Source organism: Puma concolor, chromosome D3 (assembly GCF_028749965.1).
Source record: "Puma concolor isolate L17-30 chromosome D3, mPumCon1.1.hap2, whole genome shotgun sequence".
Lineage (NCBI taxonomy): Eukaryota > Metazoa > Chordata > Mammalia > Carnivora > Felidae > Puma > Puma concolor.
The window spans coordinates 1284766-1302179 of NC_141678.1; the positions used below are offsets into that span (position 1 = coordinate 1284766).

At 54.5% G+C, this 17414-nt stretch overlaps 1 protein-coding gene across 2 annotated transcripts in view; it reads right to left on the minus strand.

Annotated features, from left to right (window-relative positions):
- The window catches only part of SFSWAP (splicing factor SWAP), a 69471-nt gene that overhangs the window by 39541 nt on the left and 12516 nt on the right, over window positions 1-17414 (minus strand). For both annotated transcript variants that reach the window (XM_086681400.1, XM_086681401.1), the window contains exons 5-7: window positions 16227-16452; window positions 14938-15050; window positions 14365-14497 (exon numbers count right to left, since the gene is read on the minus strand). In XM_086681400.1, coding sequence (XP_086537526.1) covers window positions 14365-14497; window positions 14938-15050; window positions 16227-16452 — 472 coding nt within the window. The remainder of the gene's footprint in view (window positions 1-14364; window positions 14498-14937; window positions 15051-16226; window positions 16453-17414) is intronic.

The following is a 17414-nucleotide window of genomic DNA, read 5'->3' on the forward strand; positions in this document are numbered from 1 at the left end:
AAGCGAATGGTTCTCACCACACAGAGATTTAATTTCCTTTTCCTTGGAGGATGGTGACAAGATCTTTCCAACTACAGACTTTTACTTTGATTTTCAACTAATTCGCTTTAAACCAAGCACATTTATCAAGCGTCCGGCACTGCGCGCCCCTCCACTCAGGGGCCAGCAGCCCGAGGCGTCCCTGCAGCGGCCGGCCTCCTGTCCCTGGCTGGAGTCACGTGCGGCCCCGCGTGCTGTGGGCTCAGCCGCCGCAGACGACCCTCGCGCTCCGTGAACACGCATTCGCGGCTCCCAGCGCGTCCCTTCCTCTCGATGTCACACCACCCGCCGCTCCACATGCACGAGGACACTCCGAATTTTCCCAGAAAGAGGCGCGGCCCCATATCCTGACCACGTGATCTCCGCACGGAACACGGGGTCATGCCTCTGAAGGAGGCGGGCGATCCGAGACTGCTCACTGCGGGCAGGGGCCGAGGCGGGCGGCGGCGGGAAAAGCGCTTACAGGACAGACGGATGCAGCGGTTCTGATGGAAGCTTTTCCTAACCAGCCTGCACCTCCGTCAGATACAACATCGTTCCTGCAGGAACGGAGCCACTGCTCCCCCCCCCCCCCCCCCCCCCCGCTTCAGCCAGCCATCGGGGACCTTCTTCTCAGCCTCCACAGCCACCCGCGGAGGGGATGATGTGGCTCCAGGGAGGACAGAGCATAACCCCAACCTCCCTCGGAGAATGCCCACGTGCAGCCCGATGTCTCTGGGGAGGGGAAGGGACTCCTGTTCCTCCCTGTGTGGGGCGTCACATCTCAGCGGAAGGAACACACTCTGCTCCTGCCCTGGACAGTCAGCCTCCTGCCTGAAAACGAGCTGAAGTAGGTTTCATTTTTAATTAGAATTTCTATTTTTAAGAGAAAAAGAGAGGGGCAGAGAGAGGGGGACACGGGATCTGAAGTGGGGCTCGAACTTGCCAACTGCGAGATCATGACCTGAACTTCAGATGCTCCACCGACTGAGCCCCCCAGGCGCCCGCAGGTTTTCAACCGCAGCCATGAGCAGTGAGCCACGTGAACGGGTAAGAACCGAACAGCTGACGAGCTTCAGCTAACGGTACACGTCCCGCGAGGTCGATGTAACACGTCCTTTACGTAACAGAGAAAATCAATGGTTCTTGGAACTGAGCACCGTCCCTCAAAGTGTGAACACGCAGACTAACTGTGCATGTGAGTTCCCTGAACCTCCGTCACGTTACGCTGAAACAACGTGTCGAAAACAGCGTTCTTGGCAAGAGGGCGATTCACTCGGGCGTGCGTCCCCAGAGCACGTGAAGACACCGGTGAAGGCAGAGCGGGAAGTACACGTGCACGGCTGAGCCTCCGGGTCCGAAAACAGAACGGCACGCCCGAAGGTGGATGCCGGGGCCCCCAGCACGGGGTCGCACTGAGGAGGAGAGGTGCCGAGCCGGCGTCCCCAGCAGACCCACAGGGGCGGCCCTTGTCCGCACCCCGACACACGTGCGGCGAGGCTCCCCTGTGGTCACACCGCACACAGTGGACACTCTCACAACCTCCATTTATCTACAAATGTGCTGACAGCGACGAGACGCTGCGGTCTGGTGGCTGACTGGGGCGCGGCGAGCACCACGCTGGGTTTAAGAGCTCCCCTTTCAGCTGGACCCTCGCTTCGAGGGCTGTCGGGGGTGAAGGGCTTCCAGGGGAGGGTCCTTTCTGCCCTCTGCCCCCAACAGTGGTGCTGGGGTGCGATGGTAGCGGCAGACCGCCGTCTGATCCCCACGCCCCGCCCGTCACGGCACCTCTGGACCCCACTGCCGAGCAGCGCCTCCCTCCCTCACCTCTGACGCTGGCACATCCACGCAGCGTCTCCTGCGTGACACCCCCCCCCCCGCCCCCTGCTCCAGCCCCCACGGTCCGACCCCCAGCACCTCCCCCGCCCCAGGCCCCTGCTCCCAGGGGCAATTCTCTGCAACAGCAGTGTCGGGGCACGGCTGGCTTCCAGGGGCTCGCACACTCCCAGCACACGGCGCACCCCTGCACACAGCAGGCCCCACGAGCCTTCCAAGGCAGCCTGGCGCTCAGATATGCAGGCACACTGACTTACCCTATTACACAGGTTCCGAGACGTGCGCTCAAAGCCAAAGACCCTTTGAAATGATCATCAGAGCGCGTGTGTGTTTTGTACACAGCCTCCCCCCCGCCCGGCCCCCCGAGATTCTCATTGCTGGACTGAACCCCAGACAGGACAGAGGTCTGGTGCCCCAAGACCATGTTCCCTGAAGCCACCGTCACGTCCTAGACTCCCAAAGGGACCCCACCACACTCTCGTGTTACACCTTATCAGGCTTCTCTGGATTCTAGGTTGAATTTCTAAGAAGCAAGCGGGTTTTGCAGAAAGTTAAATGCGATGGCATTATTAGCACGAGAACCACAAACGCCTGCTCCAAATGAACCCAAGCAACAAGTTTCAAGGAGCACCCCCATTTGCTGAGGGCCGGCACAGCTGCATGAAGAAAATCCAGCCGCTAGGAAGCATAAGGTGCATTCTGGCGCCCTTCCTTCCGGAATCGCATGTGCTCAGGAACGGACCACGGACAGAGCTCTCTTCCGCGTGAGAGCCAGTTCAGGGGAGACAAACCCCATGTGAACGCGTTAAGAATGAAAATGGCTTTCCTGAGTGCCACGGAGAAAAGAGTTTATTCTTAAAAAGAAAAAAACAACGACAATCTATTTTACTCACACAAGACACAAGACGTCAGGACGCCAGAGCGGGACCCTCCAGGGTGTGTGAACGGCAGTCGTGAGCAGGGCCCCCCCACCACCTGCACCTCAGCGTCTCACCTGTCCAGGCCCAGGTCAGCAGCCGTGCCCCCCGGCTGCCTCCACTGGGCCTGCGGATGGCCCTGGCTGTGCACCCCTGGGACCTTCCTCGTGAGTTCAAGGGCTTTAGGACCCACTTGTGTTTGAGGATTCCAGAATTCCCATCTCCAGCTCCGAGTGGAACTTGCACATTAATTGCACACCCCACCGGGCCACCTCGTGAGTGGTTCACACCAGGGGGTACAGACTGGGATCCCTGCCTGCCCCTCCCCCTCCGCACCCCCAGGGAGCGGCAGTGCCTCCTGGTGGGGCGGCACACTGCACGACTCCTCCCAGCGCCTGCTCAAAAGTTCCAGGAGCCCTGCCTGGACCAGACACGGCTGCCCCCACCCCACCCCCTGTCAAGTCCCCTGTGCCACATGCCACGACCCCCCGGCCCTCTCCGTCCCCCAGCTGGACTTCCTCCCCGACCACGCCTCTGGCACGGTGACCTCTTGGTCTCCATGATCCCCCACGACCCGAGGAACCTCGCTCACCGCTATTCCTGGCGTGGCGCAACCACAGTGCCGACCTGCTCGGCGACTGTCCAAATTACGCACAGGAGGATGAGGACTGGGAGGGTGTGAGGGCACCCTGCAGCAGCCAGGGCTACTAGGCGACGGGCCCAAACCCGAGACCTGAGCGACAGGACTCAACCCACCTTTCTGCGCCTGTCCGGACTACCTCCCACCCGCGGGAGCAGCACGAGGGCATGTTCAGACATTAGAGAACTAAAAGAATGTGCGTCCCTGTGTACCCGATGAGAGCACAAGCTCCAACAAAACACAGGAGTAAACCAACCGATCGAGCAGGGGAAACCCCAGGCACTAACACAGGAAAGCAACAAAAAGTCAGGGAACAGAGGGCTGCAGGCCGAGAGCGCGGCCACTCCAGACCAGAGCAGGGGCGGAAGGCTCCAGAAACACAACTGTCAACGCCACCCAAACGCAGGCCACCAGCACGACCCCCGGCAGACCAGAGAGCACGTCGTGCAGGCACCTGCAGTCTGTAGGGCCGTCGGATAAAAAGAAGTCCGTAACATGAGAACATTTATATTCCAGCAAAGTCTCTGACTGGGATAGAGCAGGGGCTGGCAAACGCTTACAGCCAGACAGTAAACATATTACCTTTTGTGGACCAAGAGGCAAAATTAGATACTCAGAGTATATGGATGAGTATTTACGTGATACCGAGTATACAGATACTCGGAAAAAGAGAAAAAATAAATTCCCACACGGTTTTTAATTGATGAAATTCAAATTTTAATAGAAATAACTGAGCGGCTTTTTAGGGGGCAGTACAGGTCTACAAATGGGAAAAATGACATTCTTTCCGTGAAGGAGGACCCTTCACTTAGCTGGGGTTCTAAGTCAGTGTTCCCAGCAGCAGGCTGTGAAGATGTGTGGCAAAGCTTGTTCTCAGCTCACGGACACACACACACACACACACACACAGGCCGGGTTCATGGTCACACACACAGGCAGCGGCCGGGTCTACATGCAGCCTGCAGTGCACCTAGACCCGGACAGGGTCGCACGCCTGGCAGTTTCCAGCTAAAACACCTCCCTTCCCTCCACAAACTGGAATTTGGGTTTTTCAAAAGTCAAACTTTTCTGGAGAGCTGTTTAGAAATGCTCTTACAACCTCGGCGGCTGACAACCTCGGAAGTATTTTCAAACGCATGCAAAAGTTACAGGAGTAAAACCTGCCCTTACTCCTTATTTGGGTACGCCGTGTTCCCTGCCATTCTGTGACCACACGTTCAGGGATTTCTGAGGCACGGGTGGACTCTGTGGACAGGATGGGACGCACGTGCCCAAACACTCGCGGGGTCTGATCTCCGACTTAGGTCCACAGCGACCCAGTAAAGGCCCCACCCTGTAACACTCTGCACAGAACATACAATACTGTAGACAATTTCCCAAATCACAAGGCAGGTTCCTTGATCTCTATTCAAGCTAGACTTTGGGGGAAGCCACCAGGCAGCAGATGCGTGCAATGCCCTGGGGACCTGCGCATCACACACGGCGCCACCTGAGCCGCCCCTCCCCTGCCCTCTCATGTGCTTACCCAGCTGACAGAGCAGTGTCAGGATAAACAACTTTCATGATGATTTCGCTATCAAGTTCTACACGACTACCTCTTCTGCTGAAAATAAACCCTAATAAAGGTTCTTTCAGTATCTAAAGAGTCAGATCCCGAACTCAGAATTAATTCTCACAGCCTGTCTACTTGATTAGAGAACTTTCTTCTGCCCACAATTAAAAAATTATGCTCGGGGCGCCTGGGTGGCTCTGTCGGTTAAGCGTCCGACTTCAGCTCAGGTCATGATCTCGCAGTCCGAGAGTTCAAGCCCCGCGTCGGGCCCTGTGCTGACAGCTCAGAGCCTGGAGCCTGTTTCGGATTCTGTGTCTCCCTCTTTCTCTGCCCCTCCCCAGTTCATGCTCTGACTCTGTCTCAAAAATGAATAAATGTTAAAAAAATTAAAAAAAAAAAAAAAAGTTATGCTCTTTTCACTGAAAACCTTTACCCCAGGAGAGGTCGAGTTACAGGAGTTCAAACACTTGGCATCACAACCCAATTCAGTAATTGCTATTATCGCTGCTGTCTGCATTTTCAAGGCCGGGCACAGAAGCAGAGTACGAGAAACGGAAGGACGACCTGGCCATCTCAAGTTTCTCCACCCGCTCGACAGCCTGCTGACCCCACGCCGAGACTTCCAGCTTCGCCTCCCAGACTTGGGCCGCCTCCCCGAGTCCTGAAGGGCCCTCTGACCACTGACCTGTGGGCTCTCCATCACTCAAGTCTGGTTGGCAGGAAAACCAGTCAAGCCAACCAACAAGCCCAACATTGCCGAGTCCACAGTCGTGTTGTTAGAGCGATCGTTTTCTGAGCAGAGCTGACACACAACGTTACATTAATTTCAGGGGTACAACATGGTGATCAACATAACTCGACAGTGTTTAAGTACAACATTATGCCCTCCCATCTCTCCAAATACTTGGAAGCATCTGGATCACTGCATTGTGTCTGAATTATTTTCAAACTTATTACTGCATAACGCATCCCAGCCATCTTCTATTTACCCCCTGATGGCCTCCAGACAACCCAGTGTTAAAAATTCCAACAGGAGACTTATCTCTTGGTCATCAAAGTATATTAGGAAAACCCTAACGGCTTGTGCAGTGACAAAGAATGTGATGTGTGTAAAGCTGGAGAAGCACCTGAACCAATCGATTTTACACACAGGAACACGTGACTCAGGAACGTCAGCCCAGTGTTTAAAAGCCAATGCTTGGGGCGCCTGGGTGGCGCAGTCGGTTAAGCGTCCGACTTCAGCCAGGTCACGATCTCGCGGTCCGTGAGTTCGAGCCCCGCGTCAGGCTCTGGGCTGATGGCTCGGAGCCTGGAGCCTGTTTCCGATGCTGTGTCTCCCTCTCTCTCTGCCCCTCCCCTGTTCATGCTCTGTTTCTCTCTGTCCCAAAAATAAATAAAAAACGTTGAAAAAAAAAATTAAAAAAAAAAAAAAAAGCCAATGCTCTCTTTCTGGCAGATGAAACCTCGAAAGACCTGTCTCCAACCATTGCTTAAAGTCGGCATCAATGACCCCCACGTAAAAAGTTTTGAGTTCTTAATCCCGTACCGGGTTCTGGGGGCCTGTGACATAAAAACAGATTCCGGAGAGTTCCGGGTGAAGACGGGGAGTGGTTCAAGCATGCAGCCCGAGCCGCAGGGTGGAGGTGCTCGCAGGGAGGGCCTGCGGGGCGGCTCCGCCCTGGGAGTCCCTGACTGCAGAAGGACGCCTGCTCTGGGGAAGCTTCAGGATCCACAGGAGAGCAGAGAGTGGGTTTTCCAGAGAAGGCTGCACTTGGAAGGGAGGACAAAGGGGCTCAGAGAAGGCGGGACACGAGTGTCCAGGGGGAAGCGCCGCAGCATCGGGTCAAAGGTCAGGGCAGGGCTGCCAACGTGGGTGGGAGAGACGGCAAGGGAAAGGCGAAGTGCGCAGGCCCGCCGTGGCCAGACCCCGGGAGCCGAGCACCGCACGTGAACGGCGAAGACAGGAGTCTGGACATAAAGAGAATGCACACAGTGTCTGCACTTTCTGGGCCACAGATGAATCTGGTGAGACAAGAGTTCCACGGAGCACAAAGAAAAGGAAATAAAACCACCACTGAGATGAAGAGGGAGCTGGGCTTGCTGCCTGTTCCTGTGCCACCGCCTGGAACCAGAGGCCCGCGACAGAACACAGTTCCCTGGAAATGAGAAGCCAATCACTCCAGGACGGCTGGGGAACAGGCCAGGTCAGAAGCCGGCCCCTACGTTTCCACAGCAACATCCGAGCCCAGGACCCGCTGGCTGCGCACGGAACCCTCCGCCAAGCTGTTCTCTACGTGAGAAGGACACAGACGCGTGCCAGTGACATCTCAGAGAATGGTGTCCAGGAGCGATTAGTGAAAACCAAGCAGCTAACACACCCGCGCAACCGGTCGGGGGCGATGGCCGGCCGACGCAGGCTTCTCAGGGTAGGAAAGACCACGTCAGATGCCAGCTTACAGAGGGCTCGGAGACAGAAGATGCTCCCCAAGACTTTTATACCCAGACAAGTTTTCCTTTCTACACAAAGGTGGGAGGGGGTGCTTCTCGAGCGAGCGAGAACATGTGACCAGGACCCTCACAACGCGTGTCCGCGAGACTCAAATTGCCAGAGAAGCGTCAAAGAATGGAGCAAAGGGGTGTCTGGGTGGCCAGTTAAGTGTCCAACTCTTGATTTTGCCTTGCGTCATGACCTCGCAGTTCGTGTTAGAGCTCTGTGATGTTGGCTCGGAGGCTGCTTGGGATTCTCTCTCTCTCTCACTCTCACTCTGTCACTCTTCTGCTTGCTATCTCTCAAAATAAACTACAAAACACAACACAACACCAAAGAACTGGATGGAGCAGAGGCACCCTGGCGAGACCCTCACACTCAGGACGGAGGCCGACCACGTGGTGTCTTGGGCCACAAACAACGTAAATCTTACTTTTACAACAGAAACATAGTACTACTGCTCAAAAATCAGGAGGCAGAGGAGGGGTGAAGGGAAGGGATTTTAGGACTATTTTAACTTCCTCTAGTTTCACAGTTAATAACATCGAAGATAAAAACTGAGCTTTAAAAGGAATCTACGATTTCAACCTCTTTATTTCCTAATCACTAGAACAGAATTCCTTTTTTTTTCTTTAATTAATTTATTCTGACATGGAGAGAGCATGAGCCAGGGGAGAGGCAGAAAGAGAATCTGAAGCAGGTTCTGAGCTGTCAGCACAGAGCCCAATGTGGGCCTTGAACTCATGAACTGTGAGATCATGACCCGAGCTGAAATCCAGAGTTGGACACTTAACAGACTGAGCGACCTAGGTGCCCCTAGAACGGAATTCTTCAAGTATGGAAACTTTTATCTGAAGTTCAGCAATGACTACACTTTATTGATTATAGGTTCTTCTATTAAATTCGAGTAAGATTAAAAAGCTTATTTCTACTTTAACACAAATATTTCTTTTTCAATTTTTTTTTTTATGTTTATTCAGTTTTGAGAGACAGCGTGCAAGCAGGGGAGGGGCAGAGAGAGGGAGACACAGAATCTGAAGCAGGCGCCCGGCTCTGAGCTGTCAGCACAGAACCCAACGTGGGGCTCAAACTCACGCATCACAAGATCGTGACCTGAGCAGAAGGCAGACGCTTAACCGACTGATGAAGATGACCTGTGTGTTCTCAGACAGAAGATTCTCATGTCCTCCTCCTTCACTACAATTACCTCAGTGTTGCCCACTGTGTCAGTGATGCTCACCTAATGCTAAAAATATTTATTTCTGGGTGGCGGAATCTTGGATAATATTTTTACTTTCTTCCTCCTATGTCTCTTGACTTCCAACAAAAGCATTAAAAAAATTTTTTTTTAATCTTTATTTTTGAGAGAGAGAGAGAGAGAGCACGAGCAGGGGAGGGACAGAGAGGGAGACGCAGAGTCCAAAGCAGGCTCCAGGCTCCGAGCTGTCAGCACAGAACCCAATGCGGGGCTCAAACTCACGAACCACGAGATCATGACCTGAGCCGAAGTCGGATGCTTAAATGACTGAGCCACCCAGGCACCCCCAAAGGCATTTTTTTTTTAAAAGGGGTTTGGAGACTAAGTAAAGCACTTCAAGGTCATGATTTTGCAAGTTAATTAAAAAAGACCGGAGCAGAAGCAAGAGAATGTCTAGTTTAGCCACATTGGATGGCTTAATTCACTTAAGTTATTTACAGAACGAAACACTTAAAAAACCTGGGTTGGCATTTGATTTTTAAGAAACTGCCTGCTAGGGGCGCCTGGGTGGCGCAGTCGGTTAAGCGTCCGACTTCAGCCAGGTCACGATCTCACGGTCTGTGAGTTCGAGCCCCGCGTCGGGCTCTGGGCTGATGGCTCGGAGCCTGTTTCCGATTCTGTGTCTCCCTCTCTCTCTGCCCCTCCCCTGTTCATGCTCTGTCTCTCTCTGTCCCAAAAATAAATAAACGTTGAAAAAAAAAAAAAATAAATAAAAAAAAAAAAAAAAAAAAAAAAAAAAAAAGAAACTGCCTGCTATACTAGCGGGCAGTGTTTCAATATTACTGCTTCCTGCATAATTGTATTTACTACACTCGTCAGCAAGGATTTATGGCTACAGGGCAGGAGATGACCAAGTAACAGAAAGTCACTGTCAGGCTAATGAATGGAAAAAACTGTCAGTTTCACACATCTATGTTTAAGGAGATTTTAGGAAAAATTCTTCTGGAAGACAAACGGGCATGAGGCACCTGGGCGGCTCAGTCGGTTGAGCGTCGGACTTCAGCTCAGCTCATGATCTTGCGGTTCATGAGCTCGAGCCCCGCATCCAACTCTCTGCTGTCAGCACAGAGCCTGTTTCAGATCCTCTGTCCCTCTCTCTGCTCCTCCCCCACTGGTGCACCCTCTCTCTCTCAAAAATAATCATTTGAAAAAAATAATAAAAACATAAAAATAGGCCCTCTTCTTCCAAGCCTGCCTAAACCCAGGAAAATGTCTCATCAGCAAGAAGTCAGTCACGAGGACCGGCCGTGCATACCCTGAGGGGCTTGTTAAACACTTGCTGATAGAAAGGGCTGGAAAAGCTTGGTGACCCCACCGGGAAGGAGGGGAAGGCGAGCTCTGGCAGGAAGAGCGGTGACAGGGACCGCTGGGGCCTGGAGAGACACCAGAGCTGACAGTCTTGAAACTGTGCTCACATGGACCTGTGAAGAATTCACTGGGGACACTAATGCAGTTTCAAAGCAAGCGTCACGGCGCCCTGCGCTCTTCCACGATCCAGGTGGCACAGATGGGCAGGTGATGGAGCCCCCCCCCCCCCCCCCGGCCAGGGCCCTATTCCTGCAGGCTGTCTCTCACCTGTCCCATCAGGGACGCTGCCCCCCACTTCCGAATCCAACGCCCTCCTACTGCTGTCCTCCTACGCCCGCCCCTCCACCCCTGGCCCTGGCCCTGCGCGCGGACGGCTATTGGGTATTGGGGGACACGTGGGGCGGCTCGGTCTTCCACCGGCACTAGAAATCTCGCTTGTGAGGCCCATCCCTGTAGCTCCTGCCTTCCCTGTGTTTGGAGACTGACTGGAAACCCGTGGCCGGGGGCACTCGGTGCGGATACCGGCAGGAAGGGCCCTTGGCTTCTCCGTCAGGCCGCAAAATCGCGCGCCCGGCAGGCTTCGCCTGTGCTTTAGTTCATCTCGACAATTAAGGAATTCAAACTTGGTAACGTGAAATAACAGTTCAAACAACCCAGAAACCTCAATTTTATCCCCAGACTCCATCTCTCCAGGGTTCTTACGTGTCCGCAAGCGCAGGCCTCTCCGCCTTCAGTCCCGCAGTCTCCCCGGGTGCTGCAGGCGGGTTTAAGTGACACGCTGGCCTCTCCCTCTCCAGGGCTCGGGCTCCGAAGCGTGCAGACACGATGCCATTTGGGTGAGCGGCCGGGGGAAACCCTTTAAAGAGACCGCGTGACCATTCTGACCTTCCCGAATCATTCACACAGCAGCTTGTGTGGACTTCTTCCCTACTTGACTGTAAAAGGGGCTGATCTCTCAGTTTTTCTGTTTCCTAACTAATCTTACTTTTTCTATTAGTGGAACATAACGTTGTCTGTCGGCTTAAGAGAAATAACTCGCCATCGGTTCAAGCTTCCTCACGCCGTCCCACCAGGCCCCTCGGCTGGAAGCCGCTGCACTGCCGGGAAAAGAAGAGGCTCTACCGGGGTCGTTTCCCAAGGCTCTTTCCCGGAGAGGGCCTTGCCCACCACTTGGCTGAGGGGCACCCCCCGCGTCCATCCGGGCTGGCTCTGCCTCGGTGCCCTCCCTGCACACTAGGGTCAGGAGGCTCCTCTGTCCTCAGGCTGGGCCTGTTTGCTTTCACAGCAGAGATCTGGTCTGAAGGGATTTTTTCCAGGTAAACTGCCGTAACGAAGTTTTTAATCACAATTTATGCAAAGGATGGAAGGCCAGTGCTTACAAGATTGCGGGCTAGGGCAAGGGGCTGGACGTGAGCCGTGAAGGCCCAGACCGCGGGCGCGGCAGGTGGGGACACCCCATCCGAAGGGCCCAGAGCACACCTTGTGTTCACGCGGTCCGTAAGTGCCCCTTCCAGACCTGCTCTTACAACAGACTTGCTTTAAACCACCAACGAGTCAGCTTGAGAGCTCTTCTCTTCTGGCAGCTCACAGACTACCTGATGGGGCTCATTTCCCATTACTGGGCCTCCTTTTCAAATTTTTCAAAAAAAAAAAAAAATTTTCACATTGTTGCTATTTTTTAGACAGCCCCGAATCTGACCACAGAATAAAAAAACATCTTTGAGGACCTGAACACAGGTACCTCACGTGTGTCTCTGCTGGGCACTATTCTGGTCTGGAGCCAAATTCAAGCCTGAGGCTCTTCCTAGAAATTGGATCAGTCTGTCCAGCCATCCAGGCCTCCTGCCCCACCCTGCGAGCCCCTGACCCTGGACAGATGGCTGCTGCGGTGACCCTAAGGGCTGATGCTCTCCGGGGGCCCTCACGGGATGCTCATTCCCCAGCAGGCATGCCCCCTCCCCCCCCCCTCCCCCGCCCTCCCCCTGCACAGCCAAACTTCGGGGGTCCTCTCTCAGGAGCACATTTCCATGTCCGGCCTGCCTCTCCCTCCCACCTGACCTCACCTAGTCCTCCACGAGAGCGAGCCTGCCCTCACTTCCGGTAACGAGGGGTCTACAGGAAGTCGGGACGCCTCCCAGCCCCCTTTCCGAGCCTCCAGGAAGCGCCGACCACTGCCGAGGGCAGTCTCCACAGAGGACACCCCACTACCCCCACGCCCACGCCCCTTCCACATCTACGGCTGAGGCTGGACGCAGGGGGATGCCTACAAGCAGCACCCACTTTGCTGTGTTTTTTCTTAGACTGCCTTCTATTTTCACAAAATATGAGTTCATCGCTGACATTTGTAAATCGAGATATTTCCCATAAACATTCTGGATTTCTCGCTTCTCTGCAAAATCTGGAACTCGGCCTCTGCCTCTGGCACAGCCGCAATCCACGTGTAAGCAGCTAGGGGCCCTGTCGGGACGGACTCTTTCGTCTCTGCTGGCTTAGACAGTTTAGCTGTGAGGCCGGCCCCCCACGCAAACATAAGGCCAGGCACGAGCCCCAAATGCACCGTCTCACACTTGCCGGTCACTCTTGCACTGCGAGGCACCAGAGATGTGAAGGCGACAACTTTACCGAGGAGGGGTCCTAACCGGTGCCCCCTGCTGCAGCACCTCCTGGGGAGAGGGGGTCACGGGTCCAAGCGGGGAGCCAGCGCAGTTACACCTGCCTGATGGAAACGGGGCTCTGGGACCCCCGCAGTGAGCACAAGTCCTAGAGCGGCCACTCGGCCCTCCTGCCCAGTCCGGGGGTCTGCAGACACCCCGCGCCACCGCCACCCTCGGTACACACCCTTGCTCACAACCGCGATGTGCAGAGCCAGTGGTCAGGTGACGGTCACCCCGGCCCCCAGCCTCTACCCCTTTCCCGTGCAAGACCGTTTAATAGCTTCAGGGTCCAGGGGACACACACGGACAGGGATTCAACGACGGGGCTGAAGAAGGAACACAAGGACGCCGAGAAGCGTCCTGTTCGGCGAACGAGCGGGGGTCACTCCTGACTCCCGATTCACCCGTGTGGCCGTGTGTGCACACAGCACTCCCTGTCGTGAGCGCCGCACATCCCAAGTCCCGTAAAAGGTTTTTCCAGGACACACGCACTAAGTTCACTCGAATCACCGCCGTTACTGGAGCACCAGCCACACACACTGCCGCGTGTCGCACCAGAAGAGAGGTGTGGGAGGGCACGGCTGCTGGCCGACAGAAGCTTAAACAGCGAGCAGCCGGCGTCTTAAAAGAGAATTAATCGGGGCGCGTGGGTGGCTCAGTCGGTTGAGCATCCAACTTCGGCTCAGGTCATGATCTCGCGGTCCGTGAGTTTGAGCCCCGCGTCGGGCTCTGTGCTGACCGCTCGGAGCCTGGAGCCTGTTTCAGATTCTGTGTCTCTCTCTCTCTCTGACCCTCCCCCGTTCATGCTCTGTCTCTCTGTCTCAAAAATAAATAAACGTTAAAAAAAAAAAAATTAAAAAAAAAAAAAGCACTCCTTTGGAAAAAAAAAAAAGAAAGAAAGAGAATTAATCTCCTGCTGATTTTCCAGACTCTTGACGGGGCAGGCTTTGCGGACGGCCCCTCACGTCAGACCTGCAGGTAAAGAATGAGCAGACAGATCCCTGCAGCTGAGGGCTCTTCTCTCGTTCAGGGTTTAACTGCTGGGTACAGAAATCTTAGAAAGATCTGTTAATGAGACTGAGGTCAAATACTTTCAAATAATTCCTTGAATAGAAACTCAAGATTTGCCCTCCATTAATAACCTGTAGGTAATTAAACAGACAAAGAGCTAGCACACAGCCAGGAGAGGCAGGAGCTGCAACTAACTATCTCTAAGGGGCACGGCAGACAGTCTCGAGCTGTGTCTGTTCTGGGAAAGCCACCGCGGCAGACAGAACCGCAAGGCCCCAACATGCACTGCCCTGTGCTTCCTAACGGAACTCTGACTTTGGTCGGGGCTGCGACAGGTCAGACTCCAGCCCCCGCCGTGGGCCGGGGCGACCGGGCGAGACCACCCCGTCTGTGAGGGCTGAAGGGAGATGCCAGGCGCGGCTTCCGGGGAGGTCTCTGAAGAAGGACAAAGTCACCAGGCACCTGCTTTCCGCCCCTGCCCGTGTCCTTCACCCTCCCGGATACAGAGCTGATGCTGGATGCGGAGCGGCCATCTGTCAACATTAGGTGACAGGCAAAGGGATGAGGCTGCGGGCTAAAGAGGGCCGAGCGTGCAGGCCCGGGGCCCCGCGCCCCCGTCTCGCGCCTGCGGGGTGAGCTCTGCAGCAGGCTGCAGGCCGGAGGCGCCCAGCGAGGTACTCACAGTCAGCGGCGTACTCCACCTGGGAGGGCTGCGCGGCGCCGTCTGCCGTGGGGGGCGCGGGGGCGGGACCGTCGGCCTGGGCTTTACGGACCAGCGCGGCAAGGGGGTGATCCGGGTCCACCACCTTCAAGGGCTGCAGACAGAGAGGATGCACATCACACCATTTCCTGTGTTTTGAGTCACACAGAACTTCTTCCGAGGCCGAGCGGGCTCAAGCAGCCGCAGAACACGGCATATCGGAACACAGCGTCTGGGCTTCAGGACGCCCCGGCCCGCGCACACCAGGGGCAGGCTGGGGCCGAGCTCTCCGTGTAGCTGGCCGCGAGTCCCAGGGGGATGGCTCAAGGAAAGACGCTCCGATCCTCCCCAAGACCACTCGGGCAAGGAGGGCGGGTGGACGGGCAGAACGAAACCGCTAGCGGCACAAGTGGGAGCACCGAGCAAAACACGAAAATGCAAACTAACCCTCGATGAGGATGAAGTGAGACACAAAAGAAACGCGAGCTTGACGAGCTCCCAAAACTAAGTGAGCGGAAGTTTTGTTACGGCATAAAAAAAACAGAAGATGGACACCTTCATCAGCTCCTCCAGGCGGTTACACTTCTTGGAAGCAAAGAGAGACGGGTGCAAGTAACTCCCGTCTTCCTCATCATCGTCATCGTCGTTGTCAGAGCTGACCCCCGACTCTGCAGAGCAAAAGCAGATTTCAAGATCCTGCTGTACGGTGAGACAAGGTACAAATAAGCGACGTGAAAACTAAGAAGCAGGGGCGCCTGGGTGGCTCGGTCGGTAAGGCGTCCAACTCTGGATCTCGACTCAAGTCATGATCTCACGGTCTGTGAGTTCGAGCCTCGCATCAGGCTCTGCACGGAGCGTGGAGCCTGCCTGGGAGTCTCTCTCTCTCCCCGTCTCTCTGCACCCCCCCGAAAATAAATATTACACAAAACAAAACAACCCTCAAAAGCAGACAAAGGCAGGGCTACACGTAATCGTTTCTTGGTTAGCTGCCCCCAAACACCTGTGATAAGTGCCCCTGGAGCAGGACGCCGGGCAGAAAAAAAGGAGCAGGCCTCGGCCCCGCTGGCAACATCCCTCCAGCGTTTACTGGAGTCTGGAGCCCAAGTATTTTAATTTTCTAGAAAAAAGGCTAGAATCTTGATGAAAGGGAAAACGACAGCAACAAATACTTAAAAAAACTAACAAACGCGGAGAAAATGACAGCCGTAAGCAAGATTCATGCAACTGTTTTTGAAAATCATGTTCCAGCCGAAGAGAAAAAAATTCAACGGCTAACACACACACCGTTGTCCCGCATATTATTCGCAACAGTTAACTGGCCTTTGTAGTAAGAATCCCAAATTTAGGTAGTTAATGAAAACAACAGCTTGAGGTAGAGATGAGTAAAAAAACGGTAACGAAGTAACCTTTCATCTTTGTGCGCGTAACCTAACCTCAGCCCCTAGGCCCCACGCGCACGTGGACCGCTAGAACGCGCTCTAGAAGCAGGGGACTGTTTTCTCCAGGAAATGTTGAGCAGGCAAAATGAGAAAGAACGTTTCCAACCCAGGTGATGATGTTCTGATAGCATCGATGTTTAATTATAGTTCACTTCTCTGCGGGAACGGTAAGAATCTAATACGCTCTCAAGACTCAGTCAAGAAGAGCTGGGCACCACCCTCCGGGGGCACGAGCAGGTGTAACGACCATGCCGTGCTGGGGGGGGGGGGGGGAGGGGTGCTGCACAAACACTCTGGGCAGCTGAGGTGCAGGCCGCAGCCACCCCTCCGCACAAGGGCCGTTTTCCCCTCCCAGAGGCCGCCCCGCACAGGCCCCGCGTCCACGCACGACGGAGTCTCACATACTCTTTTTCTCCTCGTTTCTGTTTTCTGCCAGCACTGTGTAGCGCCCCTCTTTCATGGCTTTCTGGATGAATTTGTAGTAGGGGTTGAGGTAGTGATCAAAGCGTAGAAAGTCAAACTGAGAGTTCCGGGCCTGCTTGGCTTTCAGCATTATCTCAAATTGTGCTCCCTGTTTGCACACAAAATTGGCTGTGCGCTCGATGATAGCATGCATTTTGGCTGTTGGTGGCTATGAAAAAACACACACATTCACGTTATAAATTTTTCCTCTTTTCCACTGGCCCCATGACTTAAAACACAGAACTAACCCCAGTTTTTCCGTTGACGATGGGAAAGAAGAAACACTGCGGCTGGAGAGCCCGGCCCCCGTTTGCACGACACGTGGTGTGCTTCTGGATTCTGCAGCATTCTACGGGGAGAAGACTCGACTCACAGGCCAAGGCAGGCCATGCCAGCGGCCGCAGAACTGACCCGAGGCAATCTTTTTTCACACCAAGTCACCGTGCTTCCATATTATCAGGGGCTGTGGACCCTCAGAAGTGGTATACGGATTACGCACACAGGCATCTTTCTAGGGAGGGGGGACCCGTTCACCAACTTTGTCGGGAGTCTAGGGATCACCCCTCTTTCCTTCTTAGCTAGGACTAGTTTTTATGGCTCGGGAAGCAGCCTTTTCGAAGACACGGGGAAGGCCGCCTGCTCTCACCTGCTCCCGCACCCTAGACCTCTCCTCACCACGTGGGTGTGGTCCGGCCCCAACAGGGAGGCTCTCACCCACGGGAACAGAGCGGAACAGAGCGAGTGCTCCTGCCTCCAGGAGGGGTTACTACCAGGATCAGACCGTGCCGCCGGTCTCCTGGGTTTCCTGCTCCTGCCCGCGCTGCCGCTAAGTTACTTCTACCGCATGGCGCTTGGCACTCCCCACCCACAACCAGAGCTGTCAGACCAGATGCTGGAAGCCATACTCCACACTCCGAAAATACTTGTAATGACAAGGAAGAGATTAACACTTGGAAATTGCATGCAAATAAAGCGGGAAACTATTCATTAAAGATGGGCGGCGAAGTATTCAAGATGCTTGTTGTAATTTCCGAACCACATCCTTCATAAAATACAAATGCCTTAATTCCCAGATTAATTCCTGAATAAAGTCCTTCACACTTAAATAGAGTAAGTACCTACAATTAAGGT